Source organism: Pelodiscus sinensis, chromosome 4, assembly GCF_052426305.1.
Source record: "Pelodiscus sinensis isolate ZL-2025 chromosome 4, ASM5242630v1, whole genome shotgun sequence".
NCBI classification, from domain to species: Eukaryota; Metazoa; Chordata; order Testudines; family Trionychidae; genus Pelodiscus; species Pelodiscus sinensis.
Window position 1 is genome coordinate 104,104,870 of NC_143055.1, and position 22,670 is coordinate 104,127,539.

Genomic DNA, 22,670 nt, shown 5'->3' on the forward strand with positions numbered 1-22,670 from the left:
ATCTCTAGCTTCTTTAGAATTTCTAGTCTCCTGCCGAAGGGTGCTTGCGGATTTTGCCACAAGAGAACATGAGGCCTTAGTGATGACTAAATATTGCAGCTCAAGACCATCTGGTCATAAAAATAAATATATATCTAACACCAAATAAAACTGCTCCATTTTCCAGTCTACTTTATGTCTAGACCTTTGTTCTAAATTGGTTGCTGAATTTGTTCATGAGCCATATATATATATATTCCTAGTAGTGCTCAGTCTACACAAATGGTCTTTTAAAAGCTCGCTAACTCTTTCACATCACTGGCAAATTGAAAGACTGTGTTTGCAAGTATCAGAAATTAAAAGAGAACTGCACTCTGTCTAAAAATAAAACTATATTGCTAAAGGGCTCACTGAATAGCATAACCTTTAAAATTAATGCTACTTCCTTTGCCACAGTGAATGCCTTTATCACGATTTGTAGTTAAATTCATTCCATTGAATTGCTAGATTACAGACTCTTTGTGGAACCAGCTATCCAGTTTCTCATGTAATTTATCCATATACAATCCTCTCTTGAATTTTTCTGTTTCAGGGGTTTTTTTTAAGCCTTTTTGTTCTCTATTTATATCTGACTTTATTCATTCAATATAAGGTCCACAAATTGTAGCATGGTGAACAATTAGTCATTTTTTTTTCAATAGTGAATTTAGTAATCCAGATCCTTGGTTGGTCTTTTTTACTCTTTTTCTCAAACTCACTTTTGAGGGCTTATGTGGGATATAAGTGTGCTCCGCTTCTTGTACCCTTACCTCTGCAGAGAGGTGAATTTCATTCAGAGTGAATGATGTGTTTTAAGAATTATCCCAGCCTTTAAGCTGTTTCAAAGTTGTCTTTGACTTTTTTCACAATGTACATTTTCTGAATTCACATTCCCTAGCTTTTCTCACTATAAAGGAATGTAAGTAAATATTTCCCTTTTGTAAATGCCAAAATTATTGAAATTGACATTACATTGTCATTTTGACAAATAAAACATGCAGAATTTTAAAATGTCATATATCGAATTTTTACTTTTTGGAAGATAATTTTTAATTTTTTGGTGCTGAATTTCCCTAAGAGTATATAATAGGTGCTCCCCCCAAATATTTATTAGGACATATCATCATGAAAATAAGAACAGTATAGGGAACATAACATGGGGATATATTTATTTTTGAATATATATACATGACACTTTCCAAACACAATCCTAAAAGCACATGTAGTTATCAAGATGAATTGAGATTTTTAACCCAGCTGATTTATTGTACTTTATTGATGGACATATAGGTAGATTTATGTACAACTTGCATTCTGCTTTACAACTAGAGGATGTGTAAAGGAATGCTAACAAGTTGGAAGCTTGCTTTTTTTAGCACCTTGTCCTCCCCAACTGTGTGTAATTTCTTTTCTTCCTCTGTGGTGCTCTTGCCTGTGTTGACCTATCCTCCAGGGCTACGTCTAGACTGGCATGATTTTGCAGAAATACTTCTAATGGAAAAGTTTTTCCATTAAAAGTATTTGCTCAAAAGCGCGTCTAGACTGGCACGGAGTTATCGTTATAATTATGCACTTTTGCACAAAAGCGCGTCTACATTGGCGGCGCGCTTTTGCGCAAAAGCAGAAGCCCGGAACCATTTTGTAGAGGACAAAAGGGCACCAGCCCTTTCCGGGGGCAGGAGCTGGAGCTCCTTTGAGACACGTGCTTAAAGGGATCTCCCTGGCCAGCCATTTCTCTCCTGCTCTGTGCTTTAGGACTTCTTGTAGGGAATGACAGCCGTAGCAGTTTTGGTGGTTGCCCTCTGCCTTTTGGACACCACTGCCTTTTGCCACCTAGTGCTTTTGCCTGTTTGTTTGTTTTTAAATTTTGCCTTGTTTTGTCTGCCATGGAGCCGGGGTGGCCATGTGCCTGCTCTAGCCCCTGCCGGACATTTTGGAGTGCCTGCAGCTGGTGCTCTAGGCTGGTGCCCTCCTGTTCCAGGACCAGGAGACGCAGACCGCTTTGGACTCCCTCACCAGGGAGGCCATGGCATCCCTGTGGCATCCCCACCCCAGGGTGGAGAGGCCACTGTGGAGACTGTACACCAGCACCAACTGGTGGGACCAGCTGGTCCTGGGGCAATGGGGTGACCAGCAATGGCTCCGGAACTTCCGCATGCGAAAGCGGACGTTCCTGGAGCTATGTGCCTGGCTCGCCCCTGCACTCCAGAGAACCACCACCCGGCTGCAGGCACCCATCCTCGTCGAGAAGAGGGTCGCCATCACACTTTCGAAGCTGGCCACCCTGGACAGCTACCGATCGGTGGCACAGCAGTTCGGGGTGGGCAGATCCACAGTCGGTGTCATCGTTATGGAGGTAAGTCCCAGGGGGAGTGGGGTGGGTGTTGGACTCCATGCCCAGGGGCAGCCAAGACTCCAGGCTGGGTCACCCAGGGGTTTGGGCAGTCCCTCCCTTGCACAGGCCTGCTGGTGGGGGAGGGGAGGGGAGGAGCGTGGGGCGAGGGGGCCCTGGTGTGTGTGTGTGTGTGTGTGTGTGTGTGTATGTGTGCGTGAGGACAGAGGGAATCCCAGGGGGGGAGCAAGGGAGCACACACTCACCCCTGCCTTATGTGATGTGTTCCCCTGTGTTTCTCTGCACTCTTCTACAGGTCGTCCACGCCATCAACGATGTCCTGCTTCCGAGAGTGATCCGCCTGGCGATGTGGATGCTATGCTGGCCGGCTTCACTGCCCTCGGGTTCCCCAACTGCGGGGGAGCCCTGGATGCAACCCACATCCCCATCCGTGCCCCGGAGCCTCGAGCAGCACATTTCACAAATAGGAAGGGGTACTAATCGATTGTTCTCCAGGCCCTCGTGGACCACCGGGGCCGCTTCCTGGACGTGTATGTGGACTGGTCCGGCAGGGCACGACGACCGCATCCTCCACAACTCCAGACTGTTTCACAGGTTGGAGGCGGGCAGCTACTTCCCCCAGTGGGAGTTGACTGTCGGGGATGTGCCTATGCCCATCTGCATCATTGGGGACGCGGCCTACCCCCTGCTGGCCTGGCTAATGTGGCCCTACACAGGGCGGCTGGACCAGAACCGGGTCCGGTTTAATGATCACCTCAACCGGGCCCGGAATCAAGTGGAGTGCGCTTTCGGCCGCTTAAAAGCCCACTTCCGTTGTTTGCTCACCCGTCTCGAGATGGGTGAGCGGAATGCAATGGAGGTACTAGCCGCGTGCTGCATGCTCCACAACATTGTGGAGCGGAGCGGGGAGGCCTTCCTCCCCGCATGGATGGCAGCCGAGGCACAGACTTACGAACAGCCTCACACAGCTGCCATCCACCAGGCGCACCAGGATGGGGTGCACATCTGAGAGGCCCTGACGGGCATGTTCGCACAGGCCCCATAGTAGGGTCACCTCGGTCTCCCCATACAACTCCCTCCCATCTCCTCCCCTTCCCCTCCCCTTACCTCCCAATAAAAAACAACACAGTTTGGTTTTCAACAGAAAAACTTGTATATTTTTATTTACAAGAGGGAGAGGGGGAGAAGACCTTCAACTGGGAGGGGGAGGAGCTACTCCTGGGAGGGGTGGCCCCTGCGACCGCTCCTGCGAGGGCAGACCTGGACATGGGGGTCAGGCCACATCAGGGCAGGCTGCACAGGGAGGTGGGCAGGAGGGGCAGGAGTAGGAGGGGCAGGAGGGGTAGGGAAAGGAGCAGGAGGGGCCATTGCAGGAGGGGCAGGGGCAGTGCTAGGGGAAGGATGGCGGGGCGTGGGACAAGGGCATGCCGCAATGTATGGCATGGCCAATGTGGGCAGTGAGGGTGGTGATGGAGTCGGCCATCCTCACACTGGGCCTGGAAGGCGGCCCAGGCCTCCTGGCGCCACTGCAAGTCCCCCTCCACGCGCCGAGTGATGGCAGCCTCGACGCGCTTGCCAGCCTGCAGGTGGCGCCAAAGGAGCTGGTCCTGGTGGCAGAGCCTCTGCCTTGGTGGTTGGGCGGCCGGGGGTGCTGCTGTTGCCAGACTGGAGGGTCCCTGGCTTGTGCTTGGTCCCGCTGCAGGGAAGAAAAGAAAGGATGGGTCAGTCAGGCAGCCCAGCCACTGTCCCCACACCTCACGCCCTCCACCCCTGATCCCAGGTGACACCACAGTAGTGTGGCTTGGGCCCACTCGGTTACCCCTCTGCCCCCCCGTGTTGTATGTTTGCATAGAGGACTACCCCTGGAGTAGGGTCCTCCTCCATGTATTGTAACCACCGGTCTGTGTCCTGGCTCCTTGGGGGGTGGGAGGGCGCTTGTGTTGTGTTCACCTGTGGAACTCCCTGCTGGTGGAGGCTGTGAGGCTTTGGGCCAATCAATGGTGTTTGACAGGGAGCGAGATGAATCCCCACACAGTGCTTGGGAGCACATCTGGCAGACGTGATCTGGGCTCTCAGATCCCCATCGCGAGGGATATCCCCTGGACGGAACCAGGAGAGTGACTGGGGGGGGAGGGGTGTCCCATCTTTGCAGCAGAACTCAGGCGGCCCTAGGGGTGGCCCGAGCACTTCCCCCCCTTCTCCCTCACACTATCCCTCACACATGTAGCCCAGGGACATGTGTGGCCGCAGTGGGGCCTTCCCTTGGGGAGCCAGCCAAGGCACCAGGAGCAGGCGAGAAGCTCAGTGGGGGCCACGTTCACAGGGCTGTGACACTGCGGTTTTCCCAGGAGCAGCTGGCTGTGCCTGACAGCCAGGCCTGGGACAGTGTTGCTGTTCTGCGTGCTGCACCCTTGCGGAGGTGCGAGCTCTGGCCTGAGTCCCTGGGGCCCTGGCTGGTTCCAGCCGGCACCTACCCTTTCCCCTGGTCCCGCTGGATGCGTGTGAGCAGCACGGTCCCAGGCGTGCCCTGGAGCTGCCTGCCGCGGCCACATGCCACTCGGTCACCAGGCTGCACGTGGTTACACGTGCTGCTTACTGCCTAATGCTACACAGCATGCAGGTCACGTGGCCTGATGACATGCTCTCTCCCTCCTCCCTCCGGGCGCCTGGCTTCTCACCCGCCCCCCCCCCCCGTCCTTGTGAGTGCAAAGTGCAACACGCACCAGTGGATCCTTCCCCGCCTCCGAGGATGCGCGGGAGACGTCAGAGCTGCCGGAGGGAGCCTGCTGTGTGGCAGTGCCGGCCTCATCCTCTGATGCACTGCTGCTGTCTCCTTCCCCAGTCTCGGTGGTCCTGGTGACGGGGGGGCACATGCTGCTGTCAACGGGGACCTCCAGGGCTTGTGGGGCTGGCTCGCCCAGGATGGTGTGGAGCTGTTCGTAATGGGGGCAGGTGTCAGCTCCTGCCCCCTGGCCCTCGCTGGCCTGGACGTAGCCCAGGCGCAGTTCTTTAGCCCGGACTTGCTCGAGGGTCCGGGCTGGATGGCCCTGCTGGGTGAGCGCCTGGGCCATGCGAGAAAAGATCTTGGCATTGCGGCGCCAGGAGCGGGTCTCGTGGAGGGCCACAGGTTCAGGAGGGCTTCCAGCTACCCCGGGGACCAGGATGGGGCCCATCTCTTTCTGGCCCTGGGGGCCTCCTGTGCTGGGGGGGCGGGTGGCTGATCCCCACGTGGATCTGCCATCATGCTTGGAGGGGTGTCTACTCGACAGCACAGGCCACGTGGCAGAGCTGTGGCCAGAGGGCTCCTGCCTGGTGACCTCAGCAGCCTGCATCTGCTTTAAGAGGGATCAGATTACCAGGAAGTCCGAGAGCTGATTGTGGCTACGGAGCCTCTGAGCATCCATAGGGCTTTTTTCCGTTTAACCTGCTTTTGCGCAAAACGTCTTAGCTGCCTGTCGACACTGGCCCTTTTGTGCAAAAACATTTCCGGAAAAGGGCTTTTGCCCAAATGGGAATGTCAAAGCATTTGTGCAAGAAGCACTGATTTTGGACAGCAGAACGTCAGTGCTTTTGCGCAAAATCAAGCGGCCACTGTGGACAGCTGGCAAGTTTTTGCGCAAAAGTGAAAACTTGTCAGTCTAGACACAGCCCAGTTGTTTACACTCTCTGCTGAACAGGCAATGTTGGGGTGAAGGAACATGGTGCAAATGTTTTGTACCTGGTCATATTTATGTTTACAAAGGCCACACCTTCTTCCTTTGTGCTGAGAACAAAATGAACCTTGGGGTCGGCATCTTTGCCTGACGAACATTTCATCCAGTGGAAACATAACTCCAAAGTGGATTCTGTGCTCTTTGCATCACTGCAGACAAAAACTACATTAACTCTCTCTTGTAGTGAATAGACAAGATAGGGGTTGTAGGCCCTGATTTTGTAACTTGGTTGCTTAGTGTTAGTGGGAGATTTAGGTTCTTATTACACATGTAAGCCAAAATGTAAATTTTGGCTAACTTTTAGACACCCTACATTAAATATTTTAACCTCAAGGCGCAAATTGAATTTTACAGTCAACATGTAATGTGGATTTATCAGAATTTAAATAGTGCTGTTTTAAACACTGTGGCTACGTCTAGACTGGCATGATTTTCCGCAAATGCTTTTAACGGAAAAGCACTTTTTGCGGAAAAGTGTCCGTGCCAATCTAGATGCGCTTTTCCGCAAAAAAGCCCCGATCGCCATTTTAGCGATCGGGGCTTTTTTGCGCAAAACAAATCTGAGCTGTCTACACTGGCCCTTTTGCGCAAAAGCTTTGCACAAAAGGACTTTTGCCCGAACGGGAGCAGCATAGTATTTCCGCAAGAAGCACTGATTTCAGACACTAGGAAGTCAGTGTTCTTGTGGAAATTCAAGCGGTCAGTGTAGACAGCTGGCAAGTTTTTCTGCAAAAGCAGCTGCTTTTGTGGAAAAACTTGCCAGTCTAGACACAGTCTGTGTATATTATTAATTCCATTGATTAGGTAATTAGCAATTGCTGTTAATCAAACAGGGAAAGAACTGAGAAAGAGAGGTGAAATTAATTCTGCTCAGCCTAGCCTCATTCATCTAGAAAATCATTGTTGTACTTGATATTTGGCCAGGACGCTGGGGTTAATAGTCTGGTATTTTAATAATCCTGAGTGGGCAGGGAGGTTTTATAGGTTCAGAGGGTTTAAGACCAGAAGGGATCATTAGATCATTTAACCTCCTGTTTAACTAATGCCATTAAAATTCATCTTTAATTATCTTATAACCATGTCTTTATTACTATCTATCATTAACTAGAACTCTATTGTATTATTATTTGTACCTAAGTGATGCCTAAGAACTTTAATAATAGACAAGCATGTTAGTCATAGACCTCTCTACCCCATTCTTTTGTGCCCAAATAAGAACACTAACCTTAGTGACATTTCCTAACTTTGAGTGCCTAACTTTGTAACCTGAATCATGTTGTGTTAATGTATAAACGGACGGTGCATCTAGACTGGCAAGATTTTGCGCAAAAGTGGCCACTTTTGTGCAAAAACTTGCCAGCTGTCTACATTGGCTGCTTGAATTTGCGCAAGAGCACTGATGATCTAATGTAAGATTATCAGTGTTCTTGTGCAAATACTTTGACGCTCCTGCTCGGGAAAAAGCCATCTTGTGCAAATGTATTTGCGCAAGAGGGCCAGTGTAGACAGGGAAGGAATTTTTTGTGTAAGAAAGCCCAGATGCGCAAAATGGCAATCGGGGCTTTCTTGTGCAAAATCTTGTCTATACTGGCCACAGACGTTTTTGTGCAAAAGCAATTTTTGTGCAAAGGCACCCGTGCCAATCTAGATGCTCTTTTGCAGAAATACTTTTAACGGAAAAACTTTTCCGCTAAAAGCATTTCCGCAAAATTATGCCAGTCTAGACGCAGCCGGACAGTCCCGCTACCCAGAACTGAGAGCAGATGGAGCATGCTCAGGCTCTGCGAGCTAAACACCCTCCTAAGTCTAGTCAGCAGTAGCACAATCAGCTGGGAGGGTTTGGCCAGAGCATGCTGAATGAGGCCAGATTCTTCAGAGTTTCTTGCTACTAAAATTAAGTCCCTGCTGACCATGCACAAACTACAACTGGGGCTAAATGTCATGAGGTGGCAAAAAGGACATCGTTGACACAAGGGCCATCTTTCCACCAAATGTCAAGTCTGTTTTCTAAAGCTCCAGGGCACTCCAGCTTGTGAAAGCAGGCTCTTTGCTGGCCAGGCCTCTCGCGCGTATTGCCATCCAAGCAAAAGGTCAACTTCCCCTTGATGAAAACCCTTACACTATGTAACTTAAAGATCAGCGACGAATAGGAACCAAAACCAGACCCAAAAAGTTCATGTAAAGTTCATGCTGGTTGTGCCATGTCCGATAAGGCAGAAAAGGAAAAACAGGAAACCATCTCATCCCCTTACTCCTGTCACTTAACAGCTAGCCTATCACAAAAAGCGCACAAAAGCTTTCTCTATAAAACAGCTTCCTCTCCTGTATCAAATTGAGGAATCCCGAATAAACATTGGATGGCGGAATACGAGCCAGGTCCGAGGACTGATCACCCGAGGGCCACCTCCCGCTCACCGAACCAAACGAGTTCCTGTAGAGTGTAACGTATACCAAACATAACAAATACCAAATATGTTGTTGTAGTTTGTGTGTCTGTTAAATGTAAGTATTGTTATCTGAAATTGTTTAGAGGTATTGTTAAGTAGTAGTGTTAAAAGTTTTAGATAAATGATTAGTCTTATAAGTAAGACTGATGTAAATGTAACTGTTAATAATCCCTAGTCCCTTGTTAACAACTATTGGGATTTAGAGAAACCTCAAAGAATTTTCTTCTCTGTATTGCATTTTGCTTATTGGACAGTCTAATAATTATTTGGTGCCTATGTATGTAAGAAATTGATAAATTATGATTTTATACAAAGCCCTTTAATAAAAGTTTAAAAGATATTTAGTAATAGTTTGCCTGTTTCTGCGCCTTCCTGGGACTAGCCACATTTCCGAACCTTTTACTTTAAACCACACAGCTGTTTGAAGAAAAGGTCAGCAGAATGTTTCCATATGGGCAAAGAACGGATTTTTCCCCCAGCCTTCCAGGTTAGTAATTGGCTGAATTGTTCTGGCTGATTCCCCCCCCCCCCAAGAAGAAATAAAATACACCATTAAATGCCTGCAGCCGGAGGTGTACAGACACTTCACCATGTACAACTCCGGATTACAAGGTGGCAAAACGAAGCTGAAAACAGGATGTTGTGCACATTTATTCAGAGGCGATTTACTGCAATTCGCCGGGCGCTAAGCCAGATTGCCAGTGAGGAGCAAGTCGCTGAAGCTGGGCAAGCTACAAAGAAGCGCCCATGCGGTTTTGCAGACTTGGGGGGAGGAAAGACGCTTGGCGCCCCCAGGCAGAGACCTCTCCCCACGCGGACGCATCACGCCAAGCCCGCCTCCCTTGCAGCGGCGCTAAAGCCCGCGCCCCACCGCACGCTGGAGAGTAGAGAGCGTCTCCAGACAGGGTCGGGAGGGGGGCGGGGGTGTTAACTAGCTCACTCGCTCCTGCCCCGCCCCAACCTAGAGCCAAGTCTCGCGAGAAGCAACACGCGCTGCCCTAGAGGAGGCTGCCTGGAACGCGCCCGGGCTGCGTGTCAATTATGACGCTTCGGAATGGAACGCGGCGAAGGGCGGAGGCAGGCGCGCGTGCGGTGGGCTAGGGGGAGGTCCTGCGCGGGCCGCGCGCAGCTGGCAGCCCGCGGGCGGAGGTCAGGCGGAACGTCCTCCAGCTGTGGACCGAGCCCACGTGCCTCGTTGGCAGCGGGGAGGCTGTGCAGCTGCTGCAGCGAGCCGTGCCGCGCGGGGAGCTGGCAGCCGGCTCCCGGTACACAAAGCAGCCCCGCCACTGAGCTCTCCCCTCCGCTCCTGCCTGGGGTAGGCTCACGCCCAGCCTCCGCCGCGGCGAGCGGAGCGCCGCTGTGTTTCAGTGAGACATTCACCCTCCTCCTCCTCCTCCTCCTCCTCTCCCGCTGCTCGTGCCCGGCGGCCGCGCTGGGAACGCTGCTAGGGGAGAACCGGCCAGGCTCCTTGGGAAGGCGAGGGAGTGGCCGCAGAGACTGTCTTCGGGGGAAAGCCGCCCGAGAGCTCGCAGCCCCCCCCCCACGTGTTGCGCACCGCTAGAGGGAGCCGTGCCCCAAAGAGAGGGAGACGAGGACGGCAGAAGCAGCTGCCGCAGGAGGAGAAAGACCCCCCCCCTCCGCTACCTCCAGCTACTACTTCTGCTCGCTCTGCTCCCCCCACCCTAGCGCTGCGCTGCTGCTGGCTGTAGCGGCGGCCGGGCGAGCCGCACAGAGCTCCCCACAGGCCGGCGGCTGCTGCTGCCGCGGTCAGGGCCCAGCCCAGCGCGGAGCAGAGGCGGAGTGGACCGGGGCAGCTGCGGGGTTCCAGTTCCCCGCTCCTCCTCCCACCAGCCGCCCAGCTGTTTTATTCTTAGTCACTGCTGGCTGGGCTGCCTCTCGCCTTCCCGCGCTGCCTGTCGGCTGGTTTTGGTTTCCCTTTCGCGGGCCGTTTCCTCTCCAAGCCCGACCTTTGAGGGGCTTATACTGAAGCAGAAGGGCTAGGGGAGGGACGAGCGGCAAGGACAGCTCGCCCGGCGGCGTGGAGCGCCCCACCCGTCCGCCCAGCCCCATCCGACGATCCAACAAGAAAGTAAAGAAGCCAGCAAGGGTGACGCCGACTCGCCGGGAGGAGAAGAAGCGCGGCTTCTCTCCCGTCTCGCCTCCGGTCCGCCCCCCTCTTCCCAGTCCCTCTCTGCCTCCGAGGCACCGGCAGGAGCAGCCTGGACTCATGATGGCTTCAACCGCTACCTGCACCAGGTTCACCGACGAGTACCAGCTCTTCGAGGAGCTTGGAAAGTAAGCGCCGCGGTGGGGGAAGGGGTCGAGGGGAGGAGGGGGATTTCGGTTGGGAGCAAGGGAAGTGGTTTGACAGGTTGAGGCTGGGCAAAGTTGTGGCTTTTGTTCGGAATGGGGGTGGTGGCTGCTGCCTCAGATCCTTTGCAAAGGAGTCTTCATTGCATTGCTAAGCTCTGCAGTTGGAGTTGTCCTAGGGGGAGGGAGGATTCAGCTCCATGCACGTATCTAAAGGATAAATGCATAATTTTTAGACACAGCTGCCTAGCTTGCTTTGCATGCTTGTCTGTTTTATACTTGATACAATTAGGTGCTACGTTTATTGAGGCAGAAAGTTCAGCTGGATGTACAGTATCTCTTGCATCCAGTACTTCCAATGGGGAGGAAGGGCGACCCTCCCCTCCCGTCCTCTTGTTATTTGTGAAGAATTATTGTTGTTCTTGCTGGTAATGTCACATTGCATCTATCATCTCTTCAGGATTTACGGCCACCATTCTCACTAGGGTAAGAGAAACCCAAGGTAGATGAGAGAGCTCTGCCCATGGTCAGAAAAGCTGCCCGGTTTATGTAGACACTCAAAAATATATCCAGACATTCATACATTATTCTCACACAAGCTGATGGCTGTGTATTGTTCATACTTGAAATTAACTATTCTCTACTCTCCAGTTTTTCTTTGCTTTCTGTTTAAATTGAGAATTCATTGGTGTGTCATTTTGTTATGTAAATGACTTGAAAAGGCTTGTGGGGATACCATTTGGTATCAAAAACATGGAGAATGTTGTAAACAGCAGTGTAATTCAAATGCTCCTTTTCTGCAAGGAGTAGGATGTCCCTGTGTAGCGCTGTGTTCATTAAGATACACTTCTTACTCACATGAATGAGCTCTGTTTAAATTTAATTAAATATAATAGCCACATTGACAAAGCCGGAGGTGTAATTTTTACACAGGTTTGGTTTTGTTTTTTTACACTTAACAGGTTTGATTACTGTAATGTAGTCAGGGAGCAGTTGAGGCTTTTGAGTCGAGGAACAGTGAAATGTGCAAGTTTCTGGTGTGTAAATACCATCACTTACAGTTTTCTGGACATATATTAAAACTGCTTACCGTGACTTGTGGTCACTTTTATATTTTAAATCCAGTTAATTGTTGTAGTCTATAAAATGAATAATGATTGCCATTTCGTGCTCATTTGCCTGTCTCTTACATCCACAATATGCATTTCAATCAAATCAGTTAAAACACTCACATTATTAGAATCATTATCAATATTATAGCTCCTGTGCTGATGTTTGTCTGGTTATTGGTTTTCAGGGGGGCATTCTCAGTTGTAAGAAGATGTGTGAAAATTCCTGCAGGACAAGAGTATGCTGCCAAAATTATCAACACCAAAAAGCTGTCTGCTAGAGGTGGGTATTTTTCAACCCAATGTTTTCTGTGTCTGTGTCTCCCTGTCTTCATCCCCAGTCTCCCCTCCCTCCCCCTTTTTTTTGTTTTTGGCTTAGTAGTATATCTAAGCATTTACACACTCAGGAGACATTTTATTTTTTCTCCTTATATTTTCCATTTCTCTAACATACTGATTAGATATTCCATGTTGATGAATAACGTTTGGCAACGCTTAGATATGAGATTACTGTTCTGCCATGCTAAAAGGAAAGACATACACATTTCAAAGCATTGTTAAAAGCTTTTTGTGAGTGATTTTGAGCTTGGAATGTTATTTTCTTGTATTTTTTGAGAACGCACTCCTGTAGCTTTTATTAAAAGAAATAGGTCAAAGCTTAATTGAATCTCATTCTTTCATTGTATTTAAATAAGAACATAATTCATCAAGCCATATTTAACAGTGAACGCCTTTAGGGAAAAAAACTGATCTGCTGCCCATACAGTTTTTCAAATGAAGATGATGTGTAACAGGGTAGACATTTTATGAAGTAACTATTTGTGTACCAAGTAGTGATGTTTCAGTGAAGCATTTGTACTGTTATTTCTCTCATGGACACATTTTTTTTCTCCTTTTATTTTATTTTCCTTATGTGGTGTAAATGTGGGTATATATTACAACTGTGTAGCTGTGTGCATGTATACACGCTGTCAGTGGCGCTGTGCTTACACAACATTAAACAAACAACATTAAATAAACTATGTATTGTGTCAGGACTGCTGAAAATAGGTCTCATACTTATTCTTTGGCAAATCCACACTAACCTGCTTGTACTAGGATGTTAGGGATTAAGGATTATTTTCTGCTAACATAACATTATCTTTATTTTCATATGAATTTTTGGCCCTGTGATGAGCATGTAAATTGAGTAAACAAACAATGTCAGCGTCTAAACCTTCTTGCGTGGCTTGGCTTACGATTTATACAAGGAGAGTGTTGTATAGAAACAGCACTCATATGCAATGAGTTAATGAAATCAAAGAATGCTAATATATGGTAGCAGAGCTATAACTTTTAATGCTGCTCTAACACCTTTTGTATGATATAATCTTATTTTCAACTCCGTAACGGTGTAAAAGTTTACTTTTCACTTACTCTTCGTCTTCAGAATCTTAGTGTGAGATTTTTTTTTCTTTTCTAGATTTATAAAATCATATTTCTAATGAGTGTTGCTTTTTAGGATTTGGCTTATTTTGAATGGGGGTGTATGAAAATAAATGAAAGCTTATTTGACAGAACTATTTTTAATTAAATACATTTTGATTTTAAATTACTTTTTTCAGTTTGTTTAGATATGTAAAATAAAAAACAACCAAAATATTGACATTAAAACAGAGAAATGTTTACAAAGTCCCTCTAGTCATAAGAGACTGTCATCACTGGATTGTTAATAAATTATGGTTGTATGTATCGTATATGATTTAAATATATAAAAACTTAAACTCAGGTGTATTACAGTGAAGAAACAGAACACTTTATTAAAGTAAATTTTAAGAGTCTGCCTCAAATGCCTAAAAAGGAGCATAGCACATAGTAAATGCTTCTAATTTTCACTTCTTTTACATGGATTTATCTAGACTTTGGAGCACATACAGGACCAAATTGATGTGTGGTGAATTCTGTTAATGTAAATGGAATTTTACCAAGGAAATTGAGAGCGTAGTATGCAGTGTAACATCATGCACATATATTGGATTTCTGCGTTAACGGTACCAAAGAATTCAACTCCGAATTCCCTTCCTTTTGTGGATTTAAAGTTTAAACCTGGATACTAACTTGTGGTCATGTCATTTTCCTTACATATCTGTGTGTATACACGATATATTTTCAGTGGATGTAAGTATATAGGGGTAGACCATACTAACTGTCCAGCTTTGTCTGTTCAAATTTGCACAAATACAGTAGTTTTGTCATTCGTCAGGCAACTTTCACAGAGCTAGTTTTTTCAGGGCTCTTCTGAAATTGCTAGTAGTTTTTGCTTCCAATTCTATTGCAAGTATTATGGTCCATATACTATGTCAAAAATGTACTTCATCCCAATGCACAGGGTACATACAAGGCACTTTGCAGAGGTGAATTTCCCACATGGTGACTGGTTCTCTTTGTTTAGCTTGCTAAATTGGCAGTGTTCAATAAGCCTTTTGTTTGCATTATTGAAGGAGAGGTATTTTAACATATGGAAAAATATTGTCTATTTTATTAAGTTTGTATAAAACAGTAATAATATTATTAGTTATGGTTTCATTTAGTGTTGTCCAGTCAAACAGCTTTTTCTCCACATGTATTTTCTTGGAGTATATATATTTGAATGCTTCGATTCATAGACTTCCCAACATGAAATATTGATCTGGTCATACAAAGTTGTCTGTGGATTTGTACTTGCTTCATAGTTTCTCTGCATGATTCAGTCTTTTGAAAAGAGTTTTAAAATGCTCTTGTGTTTAAAGTGCTGCATGTTCTTTATTTTTTTGGGATCTTTTGCACAAGACTGCATTTTTATTGCTCTCACTTTCAAAACTAAGTTTGTTTTACATTGATGACAAATTATGTATATTAGGTATGTGACCATATCCCAAACTAATTCAAATTACAGCAGAAAAAGTACTATTGTTTAAGATTAGATTATTTTTTAAATAGAAGTTAATTTTAAATTCATGGTTTGCTATAATATATATAACAGAAATCTAATCAGTTCCATGGTTCTCTATTTTATTGTTGAACAATAATAGTATAACCTTTCACTGTTGACAGAAATCATTCAGAAATGCTTCTAACTTAATATTTCAATAGAAACATACAGAAGTTCTGGTTTTCATTTAAAATCAGTGTTAAAAGCTTCATGTACAAATTGTGGTTTTTGTAAATTGTTACATTTAAGAATAAAGAGTTAATTCAGTCTGATAATGTTACAAATGACCAACTGTTCATTTTCTATCAAAAGAATATGTTCTAAATAAACTAGGAGCATGAATATACTGCAGGAAATTAGACCACTAAAAGAAGTTGGAAGATTTGGCATCTGTATGGAAAAGTAATAGCAAAAACCACTGTATCTGTGCTGCTTCTGCATTGTATAGGCTTTATCTTATAAAGAGAGTTTTCGTTTAGTCTACTGGTTTTTATTAAGTCTAGGTTTGTTTTTTGCATAAACTGTCTTCTTTGATAAGATGAATAAAGTTTGCTATTGTAAAATATTTTATTCAGTCTTGGACCAAACTTAATACCTAATAGCATTTATTTTTTGTCTTTGAGTCTTTGTTTTTTCATTTGTGGCTTTAACCCTACCATGTGTAGATGACATCTCAGCCTAGGCAGATCCCATTGCAGGATCAAGGTCTTAATCTCCAATTAGAATGTACAGTAAAACTCCAATTGTCCGTCATCCAGTGGTCCAGCACTCCCGATAGTCCAGCACCAACTGGAATCTGGAAGTGCTCTGGCCAGCTGGACAATTGGAGCTGCTCCGTGCCGCTTCCCCAAGTCGTCTGCTGCTGCTGCTGCTGACACTGACTTGGGGAAGCAGTGTGGAGCAGAGCAGCTCGGGTGCTCCCGGGTTGGTCCCGCAGCATCGCCCCTCACCCCCCTGCTCGGTGCCCGGCAGCACCCCAGCTGCTTTCTCCGTGCCGCTTCCCCAAGCCGCTGCTGCTGCTGAAACTGACGAGTGGCGGACTTGGGGAAGCCATGGGGCAGAGCATCTGGGGTGCTGCCTGGTTGGTCCCGCAGCACTGCGGGGCCAACCCGGCAGCCCACCAGCTTCTCTGCCTCACAGCTTCCCCAAGTCTGTTGCTGCTGAAACTGACCAGCAGCGGACTTGGGGAAGTGGCAGGCAGAGCAGCTGGGGTGCTGCTGGGTTGGTCCCGCAGTGCCGCTCAGGTGAGGAGCAGTGCTGCGGGACCAAGCCAGCTGCTCTGTCCTGCCACTTCCCCAAGTTGCTACTGCCACTTGCAGCCCCAGCTGGCCTGTCTCCAGCGGCTGCGCAGGGCTTCCCCCACCTCCCTGCAAAGCGGCGGAGGGTTTGCCCCACGCGGTGCTGTTACCCGCCGACCTCCTCCCCCCGACCTGTCACAGCCCCCCTGCTGGAGTACTTCCTGATACTCCGGCATATCCGATAATCCGGCACCCCCTAGGTCCCAAAGGTGCCGGATTATTTGAAGTCTACTGGATATGTTTCTCATGTGAGTAAATACGAAATATTTGGGCAACCAACATGCTTTTGACATCATACTCTCTGATAGGATTGAGAAATTGGTGTGCGGAGTAGTTTTTTCATAGGATGTAATCAGTTCACTAATTCTGAACCTGTTATGTCTGTGGCAACCAAAAGTACTTTATTAACAATTATCATTTGATGGTACTGTCCAGGTCATTGCAGTAGAAAGGTGAGCACCCATCTGTGGAAAGCATATACATTTTTAAGGCAGATACAGGAACTCATAGGGGTTATCAATTCCTTTCTTTTCACCCTATAACCTGGTCTAAGTCCATGGATATCAGTAAGAGACTTGAATTATTTTCATAGGGTTTTCTTTCAGATCCTTGGAATTTTCTGCTGTTTTGTTTTCTCGGTTCCCCTCGCCACTCCTCTCATCTTCCTACTTTATGAAAAAAAGTATTCCACTACTATTTCTTGTACTTCACTCACCAAAGAGTCCCCATGTGCAAGGCAGTGTCACAGGTGACCACACCAATTACAACGAAGTCCTGTGGCACTTTATAGACTAACATTTATTGGAGCATAAGCTTTTGTGCCCACAAAAGCTTATGCTCCAATAAATCTGTTGGATTTATTGCAGATTCAGACTAACACGGCTACCGCTCTGATACTTGACACCAATTACAGATACGACTACCTGAGATGGGCATGAAGGCGGAAGAGGTGCACTCACCCTTTTGGAACAACATTTTATTCAGAGATTGAGAGGAATGTTGCGGTGAGGCTCAAGTAATAATGTACCCAGTAGTGCAATACTGTATACTATAGAGGAAAACTTCATTCAGACCACAGCAGATGATCAGCAGATCACTGAAGTATAAACATTTTAAGAAAATTTAGAACTATATCTCTATTTTAGTATTACGGGATGCTATTTCTTGTCTATATTCAAACAAACCCTGAAGGACCTGATCGTATAGTCTGAGTGATGCAAATGTCAATTTATTTGCAGGAACCACAGAATTGGGCTATAAACCATTTGCCTCAGTAAAGTCTTGCAAAAGCCCATTTCTCACGTTAACTTTCTTCCTGCAGGCTGGAGAAATGTGATAGAAGCCATGGGCATATACAGTTTTTGTTGTGGTTTAGAAATGGTATTTTAAGATCATTGCTAAAAAGGTCTGCCATGTTGAAATTCATTGGCGTCTTACCTTGTCAGGAAAGATAATGGTAAATAAAGATTATGGGAAATGCTCATTTTTTTCCATTTTAGTTTAAGTACATTTAATAATTTCATAAACATTTGAACAACTTTTTGAGGAGACCAGGAATTTTGTCTGGGATCTTCCTATTTACTCATTCTATTCCATTACCTCCTAAGACTTGAATTGGGCTTCTGACCTGTCTTTTTATTACTAGGTTCCACTAAAGAGTCAGTTAGAGGGTAACTTATTCTTTCTCTTCTCCCCTCTCCCGCCAATGCCTCCACCCCACACATTGTAGACAAAGGGCCTCTCATTTAGCTGATTTTATGTCAAAGTAACTCCAGTTAATTCCACTAGAGTTATTCCAGATTCACTTAGCCTAAGAGAAAAGAGAGCAAGGCACTGAGATATTTATAGTTAATTCTACATATTTTACAGTTTCTACATCTCCATGTTGATTTTTTTTTTTAACATAACTATGTTTTTCCTGTCTTCAATTTTGGTAGAGAATTTTTTCATGGAATGTATTTTGGTGCTTAAATTCAAATCCGATTTCAAAGCAAAAGCTATTCTTAAAACAAACCACTTAAGAGATAAAAATATTAAGTAGCCAGTCCCGGGCACGTTTTCTACTGCATATACATATACACCCATGCATAGTCCTAGTGACTTTAGCAGGTTTATAAGCAGGGCTAAAGAGAGCTTTTGTAAAGGTAGTTATTAATGGCCCCTATTTTGAAAATAGTGTGTAATATTTTAATAGTACCTGTATTCTGAAAACCAGGAATCAAAGCAGCTATATTATTTGCTCTTCTATAGCCTCTTGGTATACTCCTGTTACTTTTTTAAACCTCTTTTTCTTGTTTTGGTTTTTTTTTATATGAAGGCTGCAAACCCCTCTAATACATGCTGTGCATCTAAAATATTACTAGTATGTGTTTACACATGTTCCTATGAATATGGTGTACTGTATTTTCTTGAAGTATGAAAGTAAGGGCACAAGAACAGTATTTAAACATTTTCAATTGTATGTTTGTTTTATTCGGTTCTTTAGTATACAAAAGAGAAGGTACAGTATTTTATTCCTGTTGTGATATGAGGACCCAGTTCAATAAGGAACGTAAAAAACATTGCCTGTGTTAACATATTTAAAATAGGCAGATGCTTCTTATATTATGCAAATTGCTGAGTTGGATTTAGAGTGAATTCTTGTATGCTTCCCATCTGATTAGGTTTTAAAATGAACAAGTTTATTGAAAATGAAAAATAAAAGCAATACTCCAAGACAATGTCACGTATATTAGGTATGCATATAAGAGGTTTTGATATATTACTCTTTCCCAATCAATTGACATGTAGTAGCCATTTTTACTACACTTATTTCATCCTTATCTCACAATTCTTTCCCACATCATCTGTTTTTCTGACACTGACTTGGAGGTCAAGGAAAAAAGCCTCTTCCTGTAACCTAAAAACACCTGCTTTGACAGTTTAGTGACCCTGACATTAAAAATGTAAAGAAAATGTTTTATTTGCACAGCCAAACATAAGCAAACTATTGTAATCATTTACCTACCTTTTTGTTTGAGCTTTCTCAGATAGGTAGCATAGGATATCTGAGTGAATCTTACTGGTATCTCAGGGTTTTATTTCATCAGGGTCATACGTTCTTCATTGACAGTTACCTAGCATTTGTAACATACTTTGTAAGAATAACTTGAGGACCGTAAAGCATTAGGAAGCAGTTATGCTTTTCTGTAACTTTACTGGATAAAGGAAGCATTCAATACATGGCCACGTTGAAGGTGATAGCCCCTTTGTTTAACTGTTTGTTTTAAATTAATCATGCCTTGAAGTTGAATGGAACATCTGCTTCATATTGGAGAGTTTATAAATCCAATCTGTGTGTTTGCTCTTGTAAATGTTTTAGTTTGTGTGTGAATGTATATAATATCTGTTCCCCTCAATGTAATCGGAGTATTATTGGAAATGTTTTGTGTAACAGGGTCTTTACTTATGCAATACCATCCTGAACAGATGTTGCCTTTTGTGAGAGGGTTTGGTGGTTTTTTTTACTTTAGTCACACCCACTCTGCAGCTGTTTTTTTTTTCCATTGGAGTGCTGTCTGTCCATTCTCCTATATTTGAGATTCAGTAGCTTTGTCTACCTATTCATTTGGACTTGTAACTCTACAATTTCATGTTCCATTTGACTGAAAGTTACTAAAGAAGTTGTCAGCTCTAGTGCAATGTGTTTAAAACTGAGTGAATTTGGTGCTGATGAAAGCACTGGCTTATGCCAAACACAATATAGTTAAGACCTGTGCAGATTTCCTCCATGCAAATTTGCTACTGCAACTTAGCCTTGACTTGTATGCTTCTTTTTTTAGTGTTCAGCTTTGAGTGGAAACTGCTTGACAATTTTTTTTATAAGAAAAATCAGGTGACAAAGCTTGTTTCCACCTGTTGTCTGAATCTCGCTTAGGAATTGGGTCTCTGGAGCAAGAAAGCTAGTGTCTGTTGCACAGCTGTGGTCCTTATCCCCCTAATCATTTTTTTAAAATACTTTTTTCATCTGTTCAGACACTTTTTGCCTGGTGGCAAACATTTTAAATATTTTCCAACTCATTTTTGCTTTCATTTAAAGGACAATTAGAGAATGTGGTTGAAATTTTAGTTTTAATTCTAATAGGAAAAACAACTCAACGTTAGGATTAGAAATTACTTTGTTATTGGGACAGACTTTCTGAATATGAATGCCTGCTCAACTCAGCAGTGATCTGACCATAGAACAGTGCATCTGTTTTGTATTTGGTATAAGTCTCCTTTGCTTTAGCTGGTCATCTGAGCCAACCAAAGAAATTTTAGCTTCCACTATTGCCTGCCAGGAACATGAAGTATTTTGCAGAGAACTTTGGTGGTGGTAAAGTATTAGGCATGTCTGTGCAGTTATTCAGGAGGTGGTCAGGATTTACTGCCAATGTGTCCTCAGAGGTCTCTGGCTCAGTTGATAACCAGAAGGCTGCTTGCATGTGTGCTCAATGATGTGGACTGTGTCGACTTGTGCACTTAAACTCCACAGCAGACTCCAAGAGAGCCTGCAAAGACCACAAACCAGTTAAGGACCAAAGGTGCTAGGCCAGGTTTATTGTTAAGTATAGTAACAGTAATAGTTGTCAGTAGACTCTACTGAACCACTACACATATGAACCCCATAACAATGGATTGACTCAGTCAGTGGGAAATTTCCACTGCCCCCCTAGGTCATCCAAAGACTCTCTCCCCCCCCCCCCCCTCCACAAGACACCACTTTATGTACAGGTACAAACAACTTACATATCACTGCTGAGGTCAGGTTGCTGCCCTCTGACACTACTTAGATACCACCCTGTACCTTGAGGTTTGGTTAGATCATCTCTATACAGGCAGTCCCCAGATTACGTACAAGATAGGGACTGTAGGTTCTTAAGTTGAATTTGTATGTAAGTCGGAACTGGTACATATTGTAGGGGAAACTCTAGCCAAACATTTCTCCAGAGCTCAGTTTTATTCTCCCACACCTCGCTTCCCTCAGTCCTTTATTCTCAAGCTGAGGTGTCTGCTGAGAAAAGCCGCTCCGCATCTCTCTGGTCTGCTGGGGGACGGGGGCGCTAGTTTCGCATCTCCCTGGTCTGCTGGGGGGAAGCAGCTAGTGCGGGGTTGCCTCACCCCGTTTGTAAGTAGGGATCCGATGTAAGTCGGATCCATGTAACCCGGGGACTGCCTGTACATCATGCTTTCATTTTAGACACTTACCTTAACCTGGGTCTGTATCTGTGAGGAGTGGGTACCAGGGTCTTTTTTTTTAATGAGCTAGTGGAATCATGTGCTTTCCACTTATGACCAGTATCAATTATTTTTCTACAGTTGGTACCTAGCACCAATTAGTGTTTTGTATTCTCAGCCTTGTCCGTGCGAAGTTCTGTGAACAGGGGCCTGCTTCTTGCTCATAGCTTAGCTTTGTTAGCCATGTTTTGTCCATTGTTAGTTAGGCCTCAGACCAGACCTATGCTACATGGGCTTATGTTTTAGGCCTTCATCTTACTGTGGTTTGATTCAAATGAAATAAAGCTTCCTAATAACAGAAAAAGCGGTGGTGTTGATATTGATATGCAACTGTAAAGGAATCTTCTCTTTGTAGTAAGAGGTATAATTTTATTTTCATAATACCGCACCAATATTCTGACTCTAGCTCCACATCAGAAATTTCTGTATTCAGTCACTTAGAAATTTAGCCATGCTTGCTGTTGAAGATGAGGTCCAGAGTCTGCCAAATATCTTTTGCTGATGAGTTCTAGATAAATCAGCAATAATTTGACTTTGACCAAAAACGAAGAGCGTTGTTTACAAAGATAAGAAGCTGATAATTGTTTTCCTTTTTATCTAGCAGTTTTTCATCTGTTTTCATTCCATGTTCAGATCCATCGTCTGCCTTGTTACATCTCAAGGCAGAAGTTATGGTGTGCAGGTTCAAATTACCAGCTAGCATTGTTGTGCTATCCATCTATCCACCCGCATAAGAATGGTTCAAAAGCAAAAATGTTTAGGGTGCACTGGAAATTCATTTTCAGACTAATGTTAACTGTGTCCAAGATATAGAGTATATTGAAAGTAGCTCTAGAATCAGTCTATTAAGGTAACTGATAAGCACAACATTCAGGCACTGTAAAATTACTGCATTCTGAAGTTTAAAGGATAGGAAATGTGAGCTATCAATATATTGAGCTCATAAGCAAACGTAATTTGTAGCAAAATGTCTGTTTTAGATGCTTTGAAAACTATTTTCATTACTTAATTATAATTAGAAACTGCTTGCTTATAATATTCTGCAACGTGAATGCAGGCACCACACAGTAGCTGTCGGAACAGATGGAGTACCTACATAATACCCATATTTGACAATCTGAAGGGATTTGCGGAGCCTAAGCTTTCGTTTACATTTTAACCTCTTCAGGAGATGGGTTTGTGATTTAATCAGGCAAGGGGGCTTATAAGTTACTTA

General features: G+C 45.0%; 1 protein-coding gene across 42 annotated transcripts in view; it reads left to right on the forward strand.

The window, feature by feature from the left end:
- Window positions 1–9,508: 9,508 nt before the first annotated feature.
- Window positions 9,509–22,670, forward strand: part of CAMK2D (calcium/calmodulin dependent protein kinase II delta) — a 262,249-nt gene continuing 249,087 nt past the window's right edge. For 6 of the 42 annotated variants that reach the window (XM_014571578.4, XM_089778024.1, XM_089778027.1 and 3 more), the window contains exons 1-2: window positions 9,513–10,826; window positions 12,139–12,233. In XM_014571578.4, the coding sequence (XP_014427064.1) occupies window positions 10,759–10,826; window positions 12,139–12,233 (163 nt within the window). In that variant the 5' untranslated portion in view covers window positions 9,513–10,758. Of the gene's footprint in view, window positions 10,827–12,138; window positions 12,234–22,670 lie in introns of all 42 variants that reach the window. The other 36 variants (XM_025182696.3, XM_025182686.3, XM_025182684.3 and 33 more) reach the window with 9 other exon arrangements.